This window comes from Triturus cristatus, chromosome 1_2, assembly GCF_964204655.1.
Source record: "Triturus cristatus chromosome 1_2, aTriCri1.1, whole genome shotgun sequence".
In the NCBI taxonomy this organism is placed as follows: Eukaryota; Metazoa; Chordata; class Amphibia; order Caudata; family Salamandridae; genus Triturus; species Triturus cristatus.
In genome coordinates this window covers 986,643,851-986,666,400 of record NC_140580.1, presented here as the reverse complement: position 1 = coordinate 986,666,400, position 22,550 = coordinate 986,643,851, and the positions used below count along the sequence as shown (strand labels likewise).

General features: G+C 44.3%; 1 protein-coding gene across 1 annotated transcript in view; it reads right to left on the bottom strand.

Annotated features, from left to right (window-relative positions):
• CCDC183 (coiled-coil domain containing 183) overlaps window positions 1–22,550 on the bottom strand; it is a 357,131-nt gene that overhangs the window by 99,778 nt on the left and 234,803 nt on the right. The window contains exon 10 of the mRNA XM_085615709.1: window positions 4,059–4,219. Coding sequence (XP_085471835.1) covers window positions 4,059–4,219 — 161 coding nt within the window. The remainder of the gene's footprint in view (window positions 1–4,058; window positions 4,220–22,550) is intronic.

Below are 22,550 nucleotides of genomic sequence, written 5' to 3'. Positions count from 1 at the left end.
AAGGGAACTCCTCGGAGGAGTCCATCGTCTGCACCATGCAGGGGAATGATTCGGTGGGAGGATCATTTACAGCTCATATTCCCAGTGGTTCTGTGTTGGTAACCATTGGTCTGCTAGGCATTGCTGCAGGGGTCTCATATGTGGCCTTGCATTCTGCACAATGTAGATACAGAATTCCATCAAGCTGAGAAGAGAGGGATTTGCTGATGCAAAAAGCTGTAATTTCTAAGAGTTTGTAAACAATGGATGTCTCAAGTAGATAACCTTTCAATAATGGACATGTTAAGAGTGTGGTTTGACTAACAGTAGTCTCCAAAAGTATTTGGACTAAAGCAAGCTCGATCAAACTAAAATGTAAGGGTTCCCAGTAGCCCCCTAACCACTTACAAGGCCATAGGCCCCAAAGGCAGGCTGGAAACTTACTCAGATTGTCCCAAATGGAGAAAGTCAGAGTCTGTCACTTTCAAATCAACAGAGCCTCAGGGTGGCGCAGCCTGTGTTTTTAAGATCTGCACACGTGTATGCTAAACTGGAACCCAATTACGCATCTGGAGCTGAGTGGCAGGACTTGTAAAAAGTCATAGTAATTTAAACTGAAATCTTTAGCTGGTAAGCCTGTCTTGAAATTGATAGCTTATTGCCTAAAATATAGGGTCAGCAAGTATGGGGATCAGGCTGGACTGTTCCTATTGGAACAGGAATAAGTACAAATTGTGGCTTAGAAGACAACATAAATGATGGACTACTGTGGTGCTCCAAATAATTACCAGTGGCACATTAATTCAGGGTTTCCTCCCATCAGTGTATTGTTTTTCTAAGAGTGACATCAAACTACATCACAGGAGGCCCAGTCTCCGTCATTTTAACTGTGACTCACTCAATGGAAGACAATGTTTGCTCTTTAACACCATAACAAGAATGCCTAATCAGCATTTTTGTTTTTGTTTTCCTAAAACAGGAAGTTTTCTTTCTTCCTTTACTTTGTGAGCATTTTGCTTTTTTGTCTGCCTAGAACCACTGTATGCATGGCCGATCCAGGTACAGAAAAATCAATGTGGGAGACCACGCCTGGTGTGGGCAGGCCCTTTGGCAGGTTGTCAATAGCAGTGTATTTCCAATGGCAGAGTCAGCTGAAGCTCTGCCACAAGAAGCAAAGGGGTTGCACCGACTCTATTGAGTTCTGGATGGAAGGAAGTTTATTGTACCTTGCTTGTAGTGATGGAAAGACGAGGTCACAAGTCATGAATTGACAGGTATGAATGAGTGACACAGCTGGAAGAGGTGTGACTGGATGTCCACATGCAAAACAGTCTGAAGTTAGAATTTGCTGGACATTTTCATGCAGTATATTCCTGAGAAGGAGAGTCTTCAGGTGAGCTCCAGTAGGGAAGCCCTCTGGGGCACCAGCTAACACTGCATGGGAGAGAGGGCAGGTGGATTAAAGATCTCTCTCTTGGAGGCACCTGAGCTTAAGGGTGGAAGCCTCTTAAAAATGACTTGGGAATCCAAGGCATGAGTGGCCTAGTACAAAGCTAGTGTCAAACAACGAGTAGGCAGGTTACACTGAACCGTCCTGATGCCTCTGCCCTCTCCAACAAGCACTGAGGTGTGGAAAATGAGGAGGAGTTGAAGAAGGCACGGAAACCCTATAGCTCTAACCAACAGTGTTTGTACATGTGATAGGGCTACCAATGATGTTGGGTAAGTAGGAGCACGAGGTCTGACCAAGCACCACTATTCTGGGGAGTGCCAGGTACCAGGCCTTATGTTTCTTATCATTGAGGCCTACTGCCTTTTGCTGATCCCTTGGTAGGCATGGAAGCCTCACACCAGCTAACATGTCCCAATTTAGCCTCACTACTTTTTCACAAACCCCAGGAAAGGCGAAGACACTCACCTGTTTCTGCAAGGCAGGGAAGAGGTTGCCCCAGTGCAGAAAAGATGTAGAGTAATATACATTGGTGGGCTGAAGAGCAACAAGTTCCAGAATGACAATACATATTTAATCCCTACATCTGTAAAATGTGCCTTATTTGTTACCCATGCAAAAACAACAGTTGATGGACAGAATGCAGAACAATGTCATACATTCACCCATGTACAGAGATCTGGGCCTAAATCCATCGTTTTTTTGCTCACCATGCCATTCCTGTTTGAACCCAGCCATATGCAAATCAGTCTTGACCCTGTGCCTCACTGGAACAGTCCAACCCGAACTGCCAAGCCAGATCCTCCCTGGACTGGAACCAAGCATCCTAGGACCGGTTTCGGGGTTTCACCTCTCTTCAGCCAGGATAGCTTGATTCCAGTGGCATGGAGAGCACGGGACTCACGTCTGAGCATACCCGTCCCGCTCCGGGTGACAAATGCAAAAACAACAGTTGATGGACAGAATGCAGAACAATGTCATACATTCACCCCAGTACAGAAATCTGGGCCTAAATCCATCGTTTTTTTGCTCACCATGCCATTCCAGTTTGAACCCAGCCATATGCAAATCAGTCTTGACCCTGTGCCTCATGGGAACAGTGCAGCCCGAACTGCCAAGCCAGGTCCTCCCTGGACTGGAACCAAGCACCCTAGGACCGGTTTCGGGGTTTCACCCCTCTTCAGCCAGGATAGCTTGACTCCAGTGGTGTAGTGAGCACGGGACCCACGTCTGGGCATACCCTTCCCACATAGGGCGAACAGCAAAACACACAAGATGATGGACGGAATGTTGCACATTGGCAAAACATTCACCCCCAGTCACAGATCAGGGTTTAATCCATCGTTATTTTGCTCACCACGCCACCCCAGTTCAGACATGGCCATATGCAAATCAGTCTTGACCCTGTGCCTCACGGGAACAGTCCAGCCCGAACTGCCAAGCCATGTCTTCCCTGGACCGGAATCAAGCATCCTAGGACCGGTTTCGGAGTTTCACCCCTCTTCAGTCAGGATAGCTTGACTCCAGTGGCTAGCACGGGACCCATGTCTGGGCATACCCTTCGCACTACACCACTGGAGTCAAGCTATCCTGGCTGAAGAGGGGTGAAACCCCGAAACCGGTCCTAGGATGCTTGATTCCGGTCCAGGGAAGACATGGCTTGGCAGTTCGGGCTGGACTGTTCCCGTGAGGCACAGGGTCAAGACTGATTTGCATATGGCCATGTCTGAACTGGGGTGGCGTGGTGAGCAAAATAACAATGGATTAAACCCAGATCTGTGACTGGGAGTGAATGTTTTGCCAATGTGCAACATTCCGTCCATCATCTTGTGTGTTTTGCTGTTCGCCCTATGTGGGAAGGGTATGCCCAGATGTGGGTCCCGTGCTCACTACGCCACTGGAGTCAAGCTATACTGGCTGAAGAGGGGTGAAACCCCGAAACCGGTCCAAGGATGCTTGATTCCGGTCCAGGGAAGACATGGTTTGGCAGTTCTGGCTGGACTGTTCCCATGAGGCACAGGGTCAAGACTGATTTGCATATGGCCATGTCTGAACTGGGGTGGCGTGGTGAGCAAAATAACGATGGATTAAACCCAGATCTGTGACTGGGGGTGAATGTTTTGCCAATGTGCAACATTCCGTCCATCATCTTGTGTGTTTTGCTTATTTGTTACCCAGCATTGACCATGGAGTGTATTGTACATAGACTGGCTCAGTCTTACCATGGAGTCAGAGAACTGGCTTAACCTCTTGAGTGCCCATGACGAGATGGTCTCGTCATGGGCCGCGGTTGCGCTGTGCCCATGACGAGACTATCTCGTCATGAACCCCGCCCGCTAATGAAAGGGCCGGCACAGGGCGGGGAAAGGGCGGGGCACTCAAGGGGTTAAGGGTCCTGGCTGTATTGGTGACTTCAAGCCCTTTGTTGTATTAATAAAGACCAAAGTACATGCCTAGAGGGTGTGGTACCAGGATAACTTTTCTGACTTCTTGCAAATGTTTTGTTGCCTTTCTCAAAAGTGTGCTATACAAACAAAATAAACATAAACATTAAACGTTCAAATAAAAGACTAGGATGCTTCACTTTTGTTGCCTCTATTATCGCCAGCTGTTCTATACTGCCACCTACCTTTCAATGCCCCGGCCATGGTGGAACTTCCTCTCCACCTGCTCAAGCTCTAGGCCATGTAGCTGAGCTAGCAGCTGCTCCTGCTTTTGGTTGGTGTCTTCCACATGCGTTTGCAGGCGTTCTGTGGTTTCCTCTAAATCGGCTAATCTTCCAGCTATATCCTGTTTAAGGAAAGCCAGTAAGAAGGAAAAAGGTTGGTGTGACTATCATGCAAAGGCTACTGTTGTCCATACAAGGCCATTTTTAAACACTCCCCCTGATAGGGGAGAGGGGACATTGGTAAGGAGTACACATTACTGCTCATTCTTGCAATTAGTATGCACGCTATGGTTTGTACCGTTTTTCCTGCAAGTTATGGATTGTGGAACTAACCATAAGTAACCATGACTGGTGAATTTCAGTGTTTTTTAGGTTTTCTGTTGTAACCACAATTGCACTTTAACCATAGTTTTTACGTGGAGGCCAAAGGCCATGTGTGGTGGAGGTGGGATGCGGGGCCCTACCGCTGTCACAGGCGGTCAACCCCTGGCAGTGACAGCAGGGTTGGTTGCAAGGCATGACCTTTGTCCAGGTCCTGAACCAAACTCACTATGTGCAGCTAACCCCTGTTATATATGGCCTTAGGCATTTTTTTAAACATTTACTACAAGGTTTGCAGGCCTGGTTGTGCAGTTTACTGACCCTGACAGACTCTTGAACCCTTGTAGGGCCTCCCACAGGGTTTATAAAACAAGCACTTGGTCAGCGAATCCTTCGGCAGTACCACCAAATTTCGGTACCCTTGCCATATGCTCTCAGACCCTTGGCCTGAGTTCACAGTCCTCGGGGCCATGCTGGGAGCCACAAACCCAGCCTCAGGGTCCACAAATCCCACAGCAAAATCAGCAATTTCTTTAAATTTTAGAACATGGGGGTGTCTCTTTGGGGTCACACGTAAGCAAGGGGTTGAAGGGATGTGGCCCATTCTCCCTATGGCTTCTTTATTTTTATATTTCAGGACACAGAGACTGTGCAATTTTTTTACATTTGGGACTACGAAAGGACCAGGAAGCTAGGTTCATGTTCCACCAATAGACTAATGGTCCATATATCTCCGTAACTTGATTGACAGGTCATATGAATTTCAGGCCTTACGAAGACACTTTGTTAATGCTAATTTCTCAAACACCATTGAATGGCATTACACCAAACTAAGCAAAGGCTTCCATGAGTAAATTTCTACTTCCAGGTCAAGTTTGGTGTAATTCCGTTCAGTCATTTTTTCTGTACTGGAGAGCAAACAATCGTATTGGCATTAAAATGGGAAATGTTCCTATTTTGAGCCCTTGCCTTTTATTTCAACCCCTGCTTGAAAGATGAGCTTGAAAGGTCTCCACATAACATGCCATGTCAAACTAAATTGGGTGTACTTTTTTGTAAAGTTTGGTGCAGATTTGTATTTTTTTTTAACACACTTTATTGGTGACCGCTGTATTCCATGTACTTCCAAAATATAAGCATTCAAATACAGTCTTTTGTTTTTCTCCCACCATATACATTCACATGCATTTGTACATAGAAATCTGGTTTCTCACATCTTGCGTTAGAGGGGAGTCTTACAAAGGGCATTTATAGTCTGTTCCCTTTTCCTAACCACTAATGTACAGGCAGTGTCACATCCATAATTCAAAATAGTGCATTTTTTAAGTTCAACTAATGAAAATAGAAAAAAAAAAACTATTCCCCCTCCCGCTCTCCTATCCCACCCTAACCCTCTCCTGGTCAGTCGAACTGCCACTTTGACAATGATAGCAGGGAGTCAATATATGAGCGTCTTCTCAAGGGTACCGTGTACAGGGCAGAATCACAGCATCTCTGTTCCTCGGGACGTACAGGCACGGATGGACTCACACTCTTCGCTTTACAGTGATGTGGTATCTTGTGTGGGGGCCGGGTCCAGTGTTTCCAGCGCAATCAGCGTGGCCTCCCAGTCTAGGGAGATGCGTTGCTTCCTCAGCCCTCTCTCCTCTTCCCTCCGGAGAGCAGCACCCTCTGCCCTTTCCCATTGGAGCACGTCAGCCTGCCACACCGTGACTGCCGGGCATCTAGGGGACTTCCACCTCATAGTAATCACCCTAATTGCTAAGATGAGGGCAAGATCCACAAACCTTAGCCGCACCTTCTGCACTTTGGAGCACCTGCGAAGGCCCACCAGGCAAGTCAGGGTGTCGTCTGGGACTGGTAGTTGTGCCACTGTAGCTAGGGAGTGTCGCACCCCCTCCCAGTAGACCTGCAGTCGAGGACAGGACCATAGCATGTGGATGAAGCCCGCCTCATCTACTCTACATCTGGGGCAGCTATGGGGGGAGTCCGGGAACATACGGTGTATTCGCTTCCGCGTAAGGTACGATCTATGGAACACCATCGCCTGTATGAATTTAAGCCGTGCATTACGCAACACTTTTTTGGGATGCTCCAGAATACATTGCCATGCGTGGTCTGTAATCTCCACGCCGGAGTCCGTCGCCCATTGCTCCCTAAGGGAGGTAAGAGTGATTGCTGCATGTGCCCGTACTCCAGTGTATAACCAACGCACTAGATGTCCCCCAGGTCCCATGTAGTATAGGAGGTGTACTAGGGTGTGCTGTGGGGGTTCAGTCCTCTGTGGGGCCCAAGTGGCTCTAATGTAGTGCGTGATAGTGGCATGTAGTAGATAGAGGCGTGGCGGCACCCCAGTGGCCTGCAAGAAGGAATCATGGTCCATCAGTGTGCCATCCCCAAAAAAGGCTCTTTGGTGCAGATTTGTATTGTATATTTCTTTATTTGATTGTAACATATAACCACATACATTACAAGGAGATCATTCCCATTTATGGGACATTTACATGTAGAATGTTTACCATCTTCATCAGTTAATGGTATACAATAAATAGTGGCACAATCGAAATGTTCCTTTAACCAAATCTTGTGTGAGAGCCTACAGAATAAGAGAACAACACATCTATGAAGTATCAGCTGGTATACACCAGAACTCAGGACAATGAAACACAACTGCAAACAGCTAGAAAGAAGATGGTGCACCAACAGAGATTCCATAGACCTAGTCACCATCAAGTCAGTCCTCAATAATTACCACTGATGCATGAAAGACATTAAAATAGGCGGCTTGGCAGACTGCATTGAAGCAAGCTCAAACCACAGCAAGGAACTCTTCAGCATCGTCAGATAGTTCGCCTGCCTGGCAGCCACCGAGAACATGATTACTTACTCCCAGGAACTCTGCGACACCCTGGTGGACTATTTCCACAACAAGATATCCACTATCTACAATAACATCAAACCCCAACCCACCGACCTCCACAACCTCATCAAACCAACTGACGCCACCCTTAACCACCAGCTCACCGCATGGGAACAGCTCACCACACAGAGCACACAGCCATCATGAATTCTATCCACCTGGCGCACCCATGGACCACTGACCTTCCCCCCACTTCTTCAACCTCGGGAGCAATGGAATCAGCTATGAATTCACCTCCATTCTCAAGGCATCCATTACCACGGCCAACTTCCCCGATGAATGGAAGCATGCAGAGGCCAGACACCTCCTCAGGAAACCGTGCGCCTACCCCAGCGAACTCAAGAACTACCATCCCATCTCTCTGCTCCCATTCCCCGCCAAAGTCCTTGAGAATGGCATCAATGGCCAACTCACAGAACACCTGGAGAGAAACTACCTGCTGGCCACTCCCAATCCGGGCTCTGTGCCAACCACAGGAGTGACACCGCACTAATTGCGGCCACTTATGACATCAGAATTCTCCATGACTGGCAGGAAATAGCGGCCCTGATCCTCCTCGACCTCTCTGCAGCATTCAATACTGTATCCCACCCACAATCACTGAGAGAATTTACCACATCGGAATCCAGGGAGACATCCTCAAATGGATCGCATCCTTCCTCACAGGATGAACCCAGAGTATATGCATACCACCCTTCATTTCCGAACCTAAGAGCACCACCTGTGGTGTACCACAAGGTTCATCCCTCAGCCCCACCCTTTTCAACACTTACATGACGCACCTGGAGAACATCGTCAGAACCCATGGTCTCAACATCATATTCTACGCAGGTGATACCCAGCTTATTCTCTCAATCTCAGCGGACGCCTCCACCACTAAGAACAACTTCCATGACTGCATGATGAATGTCGCCAACTGGATGAAGACCAACTGCCTGAAGCACAACATGGGCAAGACATAAGTGTTTATTTTTGGGAATGTGTTCTCCCTGTGGAACGATACCTGGTGACTCTCCAAACTCGGACCCACACCCACACCGACAGACCAAGCCTGCAACCTTGGCATCATCCTGGACAGTAAACTCACCATGAAATGCCAGATCAACACTGTCTCCTCCCCCTGCTTCCACACCCTCCGCATGCTCCGAAATATCTTCAGATGAATCCCTGTCAGCACAAGCAAAACACTCACTCAATTGCTCGTCACCAGCCAGCTGGACTACGGCAATGCACTCTACACAGGAATCTCCTGAAGAGACTCCAGACGATACAGAACTCAGCTGCCATACTCATCCTAGACCTCCCCAATCGAACCCACATCACCCCTCACCTCAGGATCTTCCACTGGCTCCCCATCCATGAAAGATGCCAATTCAAGATGCTGATGCATGACCACAAGGCCCTCAACGACCAATGACCAGCATACATCACCCACCGCATGAATTTCATGAACCATCCACAAACCTGTGATTCTCCTCCCTCGGACATACTCCATGTATCCACCGAAGCCACAGTGGAGGAAGATACTTCTCCTACCTCAACGCCAGGTACTGGAATAACCTCCCCCTTCACCTCCGAACATCATCCTCTCTCCCGAAACTAAACCCAGTAAGAATATAGCGTCAGAATACCCTTGCGGGTGATTAGCTGTGCTTTACAAATCCAACTTGATTGATTGATTATATGCCATGGTGAGTTGGGTAAGGCAGTGGGAATAAAAGGTATATATATATATAAAAAACCTTGCAAATTCACTTAAAAAACCATAGGTTTCACACGTGTTATAGTTAGGTGGATATTTCACTCGTAAAAAACCAATGAAATTCCCCCGTTATAGTTAGTTGAGATAAATATAACTCGCGCACCCGCAATCCTCTGCTCATGACGTCACATATTACACTCATGACATGGTCAGTGGCATCACTCATGACATCACTGATGACATCATACTTGTGATAGAGTGGCGGTCGCGCGAGTTATAGTTATCTCAACTAACTATAACGGGGGAATTTCATTGTTTTTTTACGAGTGATAGAATTTTGAGATTTCCTATGGAAACACGGTCCTAACTATAACTATCTACTGGCGACCGCCAGTAGATAATATATATATATATTATCTACTGGCGGTCGCCAGTAGATAGTTATAGTTAGGACCGTGTTTCCATAGGAAATCTGAAAATTCTATTTTGAATAACTTTGGCACCGGTTGACGAATCTTCGCGAAATTTTCAAAACTAATGGGGCGCTCCGCTCAGCTCCTACCCTGAAAGTCTCGGGGGGATTCGTCAAGCGGGGGCTGAGAAAAAAGGGGGGTCCCAAAACGCGTTTTCCCCATGCATTTTTCCATAGGACCTTTAGTCGAAGGTACAGCCCGAACGGCTGAACAGAATTACTTGAAATTTGGCAGAGAGGTAGTCCTCAGGTCAGGGAAGTGCCTTTTGCATATATGGAGTCAATCTGTTCAGTAGTTCCTGAGAAAATAGCATTTAAAAGCATATACATATCTAGAAGCGCGCACCGTGCGTGCACCCTAACGTGCGCGAGCGTAATTCTGATTGGTGGTTACATGTTAGTCAACGTTCGAATCGGTCGAAATCAGGAAGTGTTGGCCGCCATTTTGTTTGTTTTCAGTGCGAGAGTGAAAAAGGAAGGTGGCGAACGTGAAAAAGTGGCAGGGTAGAGAGTTCCTGACCCCCTGGCCTTTGTCAGGGGGTCCCTGAAGGACCCCGAAGGCAGAAAAAAACATTAATTCTTTTTTTTTTTTAAATCACGGAGGTGCGCGCATGGTGAAAAACCAAAAAAAAAAAAAAATAATAATACGTAGTTTATTGTAAAATAAATATATAAAAAAAATAATAATACATACATAACTTAGCATTTAAAAAACCGTACAAATTCACTGAAAAAAACCATAGGTTTCACACACGTTATAGTTAGGAATTAGCATTTAAAAAACCTTGCAAATTCACTTAAAAAACCATAGTTTTCACACATGTTATAGTTAGGTGGATATTTCACTCGTAAAAAACCAATGAAATTCCCTCGTTATAGTTAGTTGAGATAACTATAACTCGCGCGACCGCCACTCTATCACAAGGATGATGTCATCAGTGATGCCATGAGTGATGCCACTGACCATGTCATGAGTGATGTAATATGTGACGTCATGAGCAGAGGATTGCGGGTGCGCGAGTTATAGTTATCTCAACTAACTATAACGGGGGAATTTCATTGGTTTTTTACGAGTGAAATATGCACCTAACTATAACATGTGTGAAACCTATGGTTTTTTAAGTGAATTTGCAAGGTTTTTTAAATGCTAATTCCTAACTATAACGTGTGTGAAACCTATGGTTTTTTCAGTGAATATATATATATATATATATATATATATATATATATATATATATTCACTGAAAAAACCATAGGTTTCACACATGTTATAGTTAGTGGAAATTTTACTGATAAAAAACCAATGAAATTGCCCCGTTATAGTTAGCGCAGGCAACTATAACTCACGCGACCACAATCCTCTGCTGATGCTAATACTGTATTTAGACACTTATTTGCCCATGTCTTCTTCCATACATTTTTAGCTATACATATATTACAAATATTTTTTTTTCATAAAGACACATATGTCATCAGCAGAGGATTGCGGTCGCGTGAGTTATAGTTGCCTGCGCTAACTATAACGGGGCAATTTCATTGGTTTTTTATCAGTAAAATTTCCACTAACTATAACATGTGTGAAACCTATGGTTTTTTCAGTGAATTTGCAAGGTTTTTTAAATGCTAATTCCTAACTATAACGTGTGTGAAACCTATGGTTTTTTCAGTGAATTAGTACGGTTTTTTAAATGCTAAGTTTTTTTCCCTTATAATAAGCCCTGTACATTTGGTGGCCTACGGCCACCAAAAGCACAGGGGGTGGGGTAAGTGTGGATAGTGTTTTTTTCCATTGTAATAAGCCCAGCACATTTGGTGGCCTTCGGCCACCAAAAGCACAGGGGGTGGGGTAAGTGTGGATAGTGTTTTTTTTATTTTTATTTTTTTACCGTACGCTTACCGTAAGCGTACGGTAAGCGTACCCCGCGAAATTGCCGAAAAAAAAATAAAACCGTTTTTGCACTTGGGGGATGTTTGGGGACTCCCTCCACATGACTATGTGGGAGGGAGTTGTCAAAACAGCCCCTTTACATGTTTTTGGGCTTCCGATTTTAAAAATCTCTCTCAGTGCGAGAGACAAAATGGCGGCCGCCGCTTCCTGGTTTCGGCCGATTCGAATGTTTACTAAGATCTAAGAGCCAATCAGAATCGCGCTCGCGCACGCCACCGTACGCTTACCGTAAGCGTACGGTAAGCGTACCGTAAGCTGGCTCAGATATATATATTGATTTAAAGGCTATTTTCTCAGAATCTACTGAACAGATTTACACCAAACCTACAAAAGGCACTTCCTTGACCTAGGGACTACCTCTCTGCCAAATTTTGAGTAATTCTGTTCAGCCATTCGGGCTGTAGCTCGTTCTAAAGGTCCTATGGAAAAATGCATGGGAAAAACGCGTTTTGGGACCCCCCTTTTATCTCAGCCCCCGCTTGACGAATCCCCCCGAGACTTTCAGGGTAGGAGCGGAGCGTAGCGCCCCACCTATTTTGAGAAATTCACGAGGATTCGTCGACCGGCGCCAAAGTTATTCAAAATAGAATGTTGAGGTTTTCCTATGGAAACGTGGTCCTAACTATAACTACCTACTGGCTATCGCCAGTAGGTAATATATATATATATATATATATAGATATAGATATATATATATATATATATAGATATATATAGATATATATATCTAGATATATATATATATATATATATATATATATATAAATATATATATATATATATATAGTCTCTTATGTAACAATCCCAGCCAGGTCCCTTGGTATTAGGTATTAAACAATTATCTGCACTTTCTGATATATATATAGGAATGTTTTGTTAAATATACAATGCATGAATTGTTATATTTAAAGTGACACCAAGCGGCAAATGAGTTTTAATATCAGTTTTTAAATATGTAATAAGATCGATAGAAACTACAGTCTGTCATCCATGGCTATGGAGACAGCGACCCACGTGATAGGGAGTCTGTTGTTTTAAAAATATGCAAATGGCGACAGCGTCTTTGGTGTGAGCAAGCCTGTGGATACAAGCAAAACGCATTACCTGTAAACAAAAATAAAAAGAGAATCTCTTTTTTATATACGATTGGAGTCCCTGTGTTGGTGTCCAGGAACTGGATGGTAAACTGGAGTTGGTGTTCGTGTTGAGCCGCGTTACCGGAGAGCGGCAGTTACCAACGCGACCTCGATCAGGAGCTTCCTGGACTCTGGCAAGATGGTATAAATGCGGTGCATAACTGGAAGCCCCCCCGAAAGCTGATGAGCACATCCCGGGAGAAAGTAGCACAAGGAGGAAGGAACGAGCCAGAAGCAGTGAGTTGGAGGACGCCTGCAGTCGGGTGAGTCCCGTACCTCGGAGTGCGGATTTACCTCATTTTCAGCAGAAAGGGGAGAAGAGCCAGAGACAATACCCGGCGGGACACCATTGTAAAAAAGTGATAAAAGATTCTCAAAGACTTATCAAATGGTATTTTGACGTGAAAGAAACGTGATAGAAACATGCACGAAAATTTACAATCCATAATGGATACATGGCTAAGGGAACGAGAGGAGGCGGCAAACACAATGTTTGACGACAGTAGAGAAATTGATACTACTCATACAGAGAACACATAAGTTGCCACTCAAGAGGGAAATGCGCAAGCACTGATGCAAAAACTTGAAAAATTAAAACGTGGAGAAGTTGCCAAGTGGTGGGAAGTTAAGTCCTTAGAGAAATATTTGGAAGTTGGGAGTGTCCCACAAGGATTGAGGATTCTAGTGGCACCCACATTCGAGGACCCAGATCCGGAGATGCTAAGAGAATGGGCTGCAAATAATGCTGACTCGTCGTGCAATATGATGAAAATTCTTATTAAATATGCACAAAAGGATAGGAATAAACTATTGGAAGAAATTAAGAAAGTTGAGCAGGATTTGACACAAATGATGAAAGCGTATGCTCTAGTGAAATTTGAAACTGAATTATTGAATAAATTGAAAAAACAAGAGCAGACCGTAAGAGAGAGAAAGGCCACAAAATTCCTGAGAGACAAGTTAGATTATCAGAGGGGACAAATGTATACTTTCGCCAGCCGATTCAACAACATCAGAAGGCAGAGACTGTCCGGGAAAGCGGACAGTAGGAAAAAGCAAGGACCACGAATCCCAGGAAATGACAGTGCCTCTGAAAGAAGTTCCATAGCAAGTTCTGATGTAGAGACAGGCTCCGAAGATGACAGTGCAGGAGCCTCCTTCAACACCGAAAATATACCATCTGTAGTTGATGAATTTCTTTTTTTAAGTATAGACTAAACGCAGAACAAAAGAAAAAGACCACAACAACAGAAAGGAAGAAATCAGCAAGAAACCGCAAGAAGCGGAGAGGAGGGAATGGAGCTAAGGTGGGGAACCAAAACCAAGGAGTACCACAATCGCAAATAGAAGGCAACTCAACCACAGTCATTAACCTGAGTGAATTGGCACTTTCTATGGAGGAAACGAATACATTAGCACTTGGATTATCATTTTGTAGGAAGACCATTTTTGACTATTGCCAAACACGTATTGATTTTTTTAAATTTGGAAGAAAATTAAAGTTGAGAAAATTCTTCTCCCAAAAATATTCAACAGAAACCCAACAAGGCTTGGTGGAGGATGATCTGAATTTAGAGGTTGGGGACTTACAAACACTGCAAGAAATACGTGAATTGGAAATAAAATGTGAAGGCTTACAGCCACAAGAAACACCAAGAAATACAATCAGGACTATGGGAATAGACACTTACAGAGGAGTAAAAACAAGTTTTAAATCTCCATCAACATTTGTTCCAATCATACCAAGAGATCTAATAGATTCTTTTTCGGAAGCTGTGGTCAAAGACCTGAAAGACCTAGCGATATTGTCAAACAAAAACTCTGAAAAAGAAAATAATTTTCAAGACAGAAAACACAATAAAGTTATTGATAAAATTAAAAAGGGCATATCAATAGTGGTACGAGAATCATATAAAGGGGGCAATGTGGTCCTCTGGCCACTATCAATGTATAATCAGGAGGCAAAATCACAGCTTAGTGACAGAAGCTGTTACATGAAGTTCCACACAGCAACCTGATGGAAATCAAGAACAAACTACACAAAGAGTTGGCACGTTGGAGAGGATTAGGCCTATTGTCACAAGCCGAATATTTGTATTTGAAGATAGACAATCCGGTGACACCGATCCTGTACCTGATCCCCAAAGTTCACAAAAATAAAGAGAATAGCCACCATGTAGACCGATCATTTCCATGCTTGGGAGCATATTTAGATCATTTTCTGCAAAAATTTGTTACAAAAGTCCCAGCGTACATACAGGACACTCGTGACTTTTTAAATAAAATAGAGACTTTGATATGGAAAGATACCTATCTGTTGATTACGCTTGATGTGACCTCATTGTATACAAGTAGTGAACATGAGGCGGGACTGAATGCAATGCGTTACTTCTTAGAAAGCTCGGCACAGCTCCTATCAACACTCGATAATGCTTTTAGAGATGGGTAGAATGTGCCTAGAGATCAATTGTTTCCTATTTGGAAGTGACACTTATAAACAAGTTCGCGGTACAGCAATGGGCACCTGCTTCGCCCCCAGCTTTGCCAATCTGCATATGGGCAGGTGGGAGGAGCAGGTGCTCAAAGTCAAGCATCCAAAAGAATGGAATGAGAATGTGGTGATCTGGAAAAGGTTTATAGACAACCTCTTTGTGGTCTGGGAAGGCTCAATGAAATCTGTAATGGACTTTGTAAGGCAATTGAATGATAACACACTTAATTTAAGATTCACAGACACAATAAGTAGAGAGTCAGGAACATTTCTAGACCTAGAGATCTATGTGAAAGAAAATCTATTACATACACGCACATTTAGAAAAACTACAGCAGGAAATTCGATCCTGCACACAGACAGTTTCCACCCCACTAAGCTGAAAATGAACATCCCCTCTGCCGAGCATCTTAGGATGAAGAGAAACTGCAGTGAAGGACAGGCATTAGAGGATGCACAAAACAGCTTAACTAAGAGATTTAACGAAAGGGGATATAAAGAATATGTCCTGAGTCAAGCACTTAAAAAAGTCAGTAGCATCACAAGAGAGGTCTTGTTAGAACCAAAAGAGGGTAAGGAAGACAACAAAAAGCAGGACAAAGAAGAAATTAGACTTATCACCAGATACAGTGTCTACCACACAAAAGTAAGAGATTGTGTGAGTAGACACTGGCATCTAATAAGGAGTGATCCAATTTTGGGTGCAACAGCAAAACGGAGGCCCCAGGTCACTTTTAAAAGAGGAAAGTCCATGAGGCAGGAGTTGGTGGACAGCAGCCCAGAATTAATCCAATCGGAAAATTGGCTAAAGGCAAACCCGGGCTTTTATAAATGCCAAAAATGTAAATCCTGTACAATAGCCCAGAATATGAAACAGATACTGTCCCCACTAATGGTTAACCCTTGGAAAATTACATGTTTTGTTAAATTGTCGAGTGACCATGTGGCTTATGTTTTAAAATACTCCTGCCCCAAGCTATATGTGGATAGCACTATCCACATGGTCCATGTTCGTGTTTTACAACATACGCGTGCAGTAAAAAATAATGACAGAACTTATCCGGTGGCACGCCATATTAATGATTTTCATAATGGCAAATTGGAAGAACTAACTTACTATGCAATAGACCAGGTACCAAACATGAGGAGGGGAGGAAGCAGAGAAAAAAAGCTGCGACAACTTGAGTCAAAATATATAATGCTCTTCAACACTAGAATCCCGTCTGGTATGAATATAGACGAGGATTTACATGTACACCGTAGCAATTAGTAGTATAGAGATAAGAAAGGAAGAAATAAAAAATACATTACCTGAAGTTTAAAGTCCAGAACACAATAATACGGGCATAACAAAATTCAGCATATGGAATTCTAGGGTTTTAATATTAGACATGCACTTGCACTTTATCTAGAGAGTTATAGTTTAAAACAATGAGAAACCAAGATATCTTGAATCTAACAACGGCTAAAGCACTTGCACTTTATCAAAAAACTACACTGCATAATTATTTGATGTACTGTATGGTTTGCACATTGCATATTTGCACTATAAATATTGCCCGATGCACAGGCACTTTTATAGGATCTTAAAGCCGGATACCGAATGTGATTAATTAATGGTTTTGCATAGCTCGGAGATAATTAATGGGACATAAGAAAGCCAAAAAGGCATAGTGCATGGAATATTATGATTCGATCCAGATTGAAAAGAATGCTGAAACTCACATGGAATCTCTCTAGAAAGAACCGATTTTTAGAGGAATTTTAGGGGTGTAAATATTTTTTTTTTATGAATACCTATGAATTCTATTATGGTGTTGTTTTAAAAAAATGTAGGTGAGGAATTAATTTTTTATGTGGAGACTTGCACAAATTTTATAAATCATGGAGTTTGTTAGCAAGACTTAAGATAATATAGGCACTTGCCTAAAATTGGTCTGTCTAATGACTATTAAACTAATGGAAAAAGAAAGAGAAAAAAGAAAGAATTCTCTGCATTTGAGAATGTCATGAAAATGTTTAGTACTCCAGTAAACATCGGGAATGTTTTGTTAGATATACAATGCATGAATTGTTATATTTAAAGTTACTCCAAGCGGCAAATGAGTTTTAACATGAGTTTTTAAATATGTATTAAGATCGATAGAAACTGCAGTCTGTCTTCCATGTCTATGGAGACAGCGACCCACGTGATCGGGAGTCTGTTGTTTTAAAAATATGCAAATGGCGACAGCGTCTTTGGCGTGAGCAAGCCTGTGGATACAGGCAAAACGCGTTACCTGAAAACAAAAATAAAAAGAGAATCTTTTATATACGATTGGAGTCCCTGTGTTGGTGTCCAGGAACTGGATGGTAAACTGGAGTTGGTGTTCATATATATATATATATATATATATATATTACCTACTGGCGGTCGCCAGTAGGTAGTTATAGTTAGGACCCTGTTTCCATAGGAAAACCGCAACATTCTATTTGGAATAACTTTGGCGCAGGTCGACGAATCCTCGCGAAATTTTCAAAATAGGTGGGGCGCTACGCTCCGCTCCTACCCTGAAAGTCTCGGGGGGATTCGTCAAGCGGGGGCTGAGAAAAAAGGGGGGTCCCAAAACGCGTTTTTCCCATGCATTTTTCCATAGGACCTTTAGACACAGCTACAGCCCGAACGGCTGAACCGAGTTACTTGAAATTTGGCAGAGAGGTAGTCCTCAGGTCAAGGAAGTGCCTTTTGTAGGTCTGGTGTAAATCTGTTCAGTAGTTCCTGAGAAAATAACATTTAAATCAATATATATATCTGTGGCAGCTTACGGTGCGCTTACGGTGCGCTTACGGTAAGCTTACCGTACGCGTACGGTGCCGTGCGCGAGCGCGAATCTGATTGGCTGTTAGATCTTAGTAAACATTCGAATCGGTCGAAACCAGGAAGTTGCGGCCGCCATTTTCTCTCTCGCACTCTGAGAGGGGGTTGAAAAACAAAGGCCAAAAACATGTAAAGGGGCTGTTTAGACAGCTCCTAAGCACCTAGCCATGTTGAGGGAGTCCCCAAAGATCCCCCAAGGCCAAAAAGGGAATTTTAATTTTTTCGAAAATTTCGCCGATTACTCTTACCGTACGCGTACGGTAAAAATTATTAAAAAAAAAAAAAATTAACCATACTCTCCCCACCCCGTGTGCAAAGGGTGCCCGAAGGGCCCCATTTGTGCATGGCATAATTATATCCCTAAAAAATAAAATTTTACCTTTCACAACGAAGCGCATCATATGTCCTCCAAGTGCGCACGGTGCGTGAAGCGCATCGTGCATACATGGCCCATCTAGCGTGCGTGCACGGCACTAACTGCGTAAAGTGGGCGCGCGGTGCGCGAAGCGCACCGTGCGCGCACGGAACGAACTGCGTTAAGTGGGCACGCACGCCACGAATGGCGTAAAGTAACTTAGCATTTAAAAAAACTTACAAATTCACTGAAAAAACCATAGGTTTCACACACGTTATAGTTAGGAATTAGCATTTAAAAAACCTTGCAAATTCACTGAAAAAACCATAGGTTTCACACATGTTATAGTTAGCTGGACATTTTACTGATAAAAAACCATTGAAATTCCCCCGTTATAGTTAGTGCAGGCAACTATAACTCACGCGACCGCAATCCTCTGCTGATGACATATGTGTCTTTATGAAAACAAAATATTTGTAATATATGTATAGCTAAAATTTAATGGAAGAAGACATGGGCAAATAAGTGTCTAAATACAGTATTAGCATCAGCAGAGGATTGCGGTCGCGTGAGTTATAGTTGCCTGCACTAACTATAACGGGGGAATTTCAATGTTTTTTTATCAGTAAAATGTCCAGCTAACTATAACATGTGTGAAACCTATGGTTTTTTCACTAAATATATATATATATATATATACACACACACACACACACGCATGCACACAGGCACACACACACACCCTGCCGTGCTCGGTACCCCCTCTAGCCAATAGCACGTAAAAAGACACGGCTAGCTACAAAGAGCAAGACATGGTATATATGATATTTAGTATATAATCTGTCTCGTACATGGTAAAGAGACAGCTCATGCTCTAGCTAAGACCCATACCAAGCCGACTGCCACCAAGTCCACCGGCAGCCTACTAGAGCACTGTTGCTACCAGCTGAGTCAAGAAGCCTCACCGCTACCTGCCCAGGACCGGGGCTCTCCATGAGATCTGCCACCACCAAATATATATGTATGTATATATTACATTTTGGTGCGTTAATTGCACAAAATGCAGTGATTTCAAATGTCATATTTCACAGAGAACAGTAATGAGAGAAACATTTCATGGTTAAATGGGAAATATGTCTTTCATAATCATCGTAATCGGATCACGCATCATCGCAGGCTGCGTACACGCTGAACGCCAGAGGTACCACTAACTCAGTGCACCACAAGTCAACGCCACATGGCCTTATTAAGGCAGAAATCATTAGACACAAGACACCGCTGCCAGTGCGGCCCGCCCGGCAACGCATCATCGCAGGGTGTGCACACGCTGAGTGCCTCAGGTGCCACTAACTCAGTGCACCACAAGTTACCGCCACGTGGCCTTACTGAGGCAGAATTCATTAGACAAAAGACATTGGTATCAGTGTGGCCTGCCCGGACCACGCATCATCGCAGGGTGCGCACACACTGAGTGCTTCAGGTGCCACTAACTCAGTGCACCACAAGTCACTGCCACATGGCCTTACTGAGGCAGAATTCATTAGACAAAAGACATTGCTACCAGTGCAGCCCGCCCGGACCACGCATCATCGCAGGCTCCGCACACGCTGAATGCTTCTGATGCCACTAACTGTGCAGCTCAACTCAACGCCACGTAGCTGTGGGCCCTTGCTGACCGCTGCCTCTGGCCTACACAGCGGTCAGCACGGCTCACAATTAAAATTGAGTCTTGATTCATTAATTACAGAGTCCAGTAGGCAACTAACTACAACGTCCCTGAAACCTACACAATATCCTTTTCGTATCCTTGCTTCAAGAACTTTTTTGATATCAATTATAGCTTTAGTACAATCACCAAATTCATCTTGCAAGTCCAAAGGAGCACTGAATGTCAGTCTACAATGCGGCCAGCAGAGCTCACAGTTCGAATTCAGTCTTGATTCATTAATTTCAGAGTCCAGTAGGCAACTACCTATAACGTCCCCGAAACCTACACATTTCGACAATGTATTCCACACATATTTCATCTTGTGTTACCTACACTGCGGTCAGCAGAGCTCACAATTTACATTGAGACATGATTTATTAATTGCAGACAGAATTGTACTCGGATTTTGTCAAGAGGAAGTGACAAAAAGCATTCCTCGATGTCTGTGCTGACTACTGCCTTCGATCTACACTGCGGACAGCAGGGCTCACAATTCAGATCGAGTCGCAATTGCAGATGATGCAGTCCAGTAGGCAAGAGACATTGCTCGGACCACGCATCATTGTTGGCTGCGCACACGCTGAATGCTTCTAATGCCCCTATCTCAATGCAGCACAACTCATGGACCCTTTATGATACAATATTTTGTGTATAATTTCACATCTGGTGCCCCTACCTCAGTGTACCACAAGTCATGGACCCTTCACGATAGAATATTTTGTGTATTATTTCACATCTGGTGCCCCTACCTTAGTGCAGCACAAATCATTGACCCTTTATGATTGAATCTCCAATGATTACTGTTGTACTTGTTGCCAGCACCAACCATTCCCGGAGGGCTGGCTTACACTCACCCTACACGCATCCAGCACAGACGTCACTGGACATGAGACCCTGGTAATAAAAAGGAGTCAAGCGCACGTGCCTGTACCCAGTTCCACTATCTATCTGTGTCCATGTGTTCATAATGTATCCAACATGCTGTCCCTGGGCCCTACCACATTACATTGTGCTCTGGACAGCATATGCAACCAACTTATCTTTGACAGTGGGAGAAAACTTTGGTTATGTAACTTTGTCTCGGTCATTGTACCAGTACGTACATAGAGACTGGATGATTAGAGTACTGCAAGGAGAGTGTATAGTGAATCTATAAGTGCGTGGGGATTGGCGGAGTGATTGTATAAGTACATATGATGGCGCAGCCTAACTCTGACAATGAGCTTGTCTCTAATTGGCTGCCATCCACGTCCCAAAAACTGAAATTTGGGCTTTGCATGGCCCTGTATTGCTACAGCTGCAATACTCCACTGAATGTGCAATAAACATTCACATCCACACAGATGTGTCATGTCCACCATCTTTCTTGTGTGGAACTATGGATGAATGTAGGGTCAGTGATTCCCCGTACCATCCATGTTGGCCATGTTGTGGGACTTGGCTCACAGAGTGACACATTGAGGCTTGCGACCCGGGTGACGGCAGAACTACAACAAGAACACCCGCATGGCAGTGTTGCAAGATTTTTTAAGCATTCTCTAGCCCAAAGCCAACCAAAAAGCAGCCCAAAGTAGCCCAATATTGCTACTTTAAGGAAGGAGGGGCAGGGACATCGTCAAGCAGGCAGTGAATGCATTAGAATTGATGTTGCAGCAGGATGCCAAGTAAATATTTGTCTAATACAGCGCTATAACATACTACTTTGCTGGAGTGCTGTATATATATTTATAATGTGGCAACTAGCACAAACCAAAATTTTACTGCACAACCGGGAAAAATATAGCCCAATTGTGCGTGATCTAGCCCAATATGGCAACAGTGCCGCATCAGTTGATTCCTCATACAGCTCATGATGGAGCCACACCCATAGCTCCGGAGTCATTCTTCACAGCCTCACGCAGGACTGGCATACGCCAGGCTAGCCCACTCTACATACGCTTACAGGGAAGGACAACAACGCTACATGGCCCAGATTTTCACACCCTAGTTGTCAGTACGCCACAGTCACTCCCTCACGGCTAGTATACACCCACACCACACCCATCCAGCACAGGCGACACAGGACATGTGTCCCTCCCAATAAAAAAAGACCGGGGGCACGTGCTCGACGCCATTTCCATTTCAGTGTAGGCCTGAGCCATCGAACAGCGTGGCCTCACTGGTCACTGAGTTAGTGGCACTGCAAGTGCTGAGCGGGTATGCAACCTGCGATGATGATGGGTGCACTGGTATGTCCTCTGCCATGGCAAAATCAAGATGTAGCACCAAATGTGAGACATGTTGGCCTGCGTAGCGGGGCTGCATGATGTGGAGGGTGCCCTGTCTGCGAAAAGGTGAGCAGTGAGACCGGGTGCGCAGGGGTGGGCAGACACCTGTGGGCGGCGGGAGTGGATGGGGTGCAGCAGCCTAGGGGCGCAGCGGCGGGACAGCGATTTAGGCGTGCGCAGTCGTATATACTCTGCCATTACTAATTCTGTACTATGTTTCAGATGTGGGAGCTTGAGGGCTCCACTAGGTCCCGGCACGTGGTTGGAGACACAGCG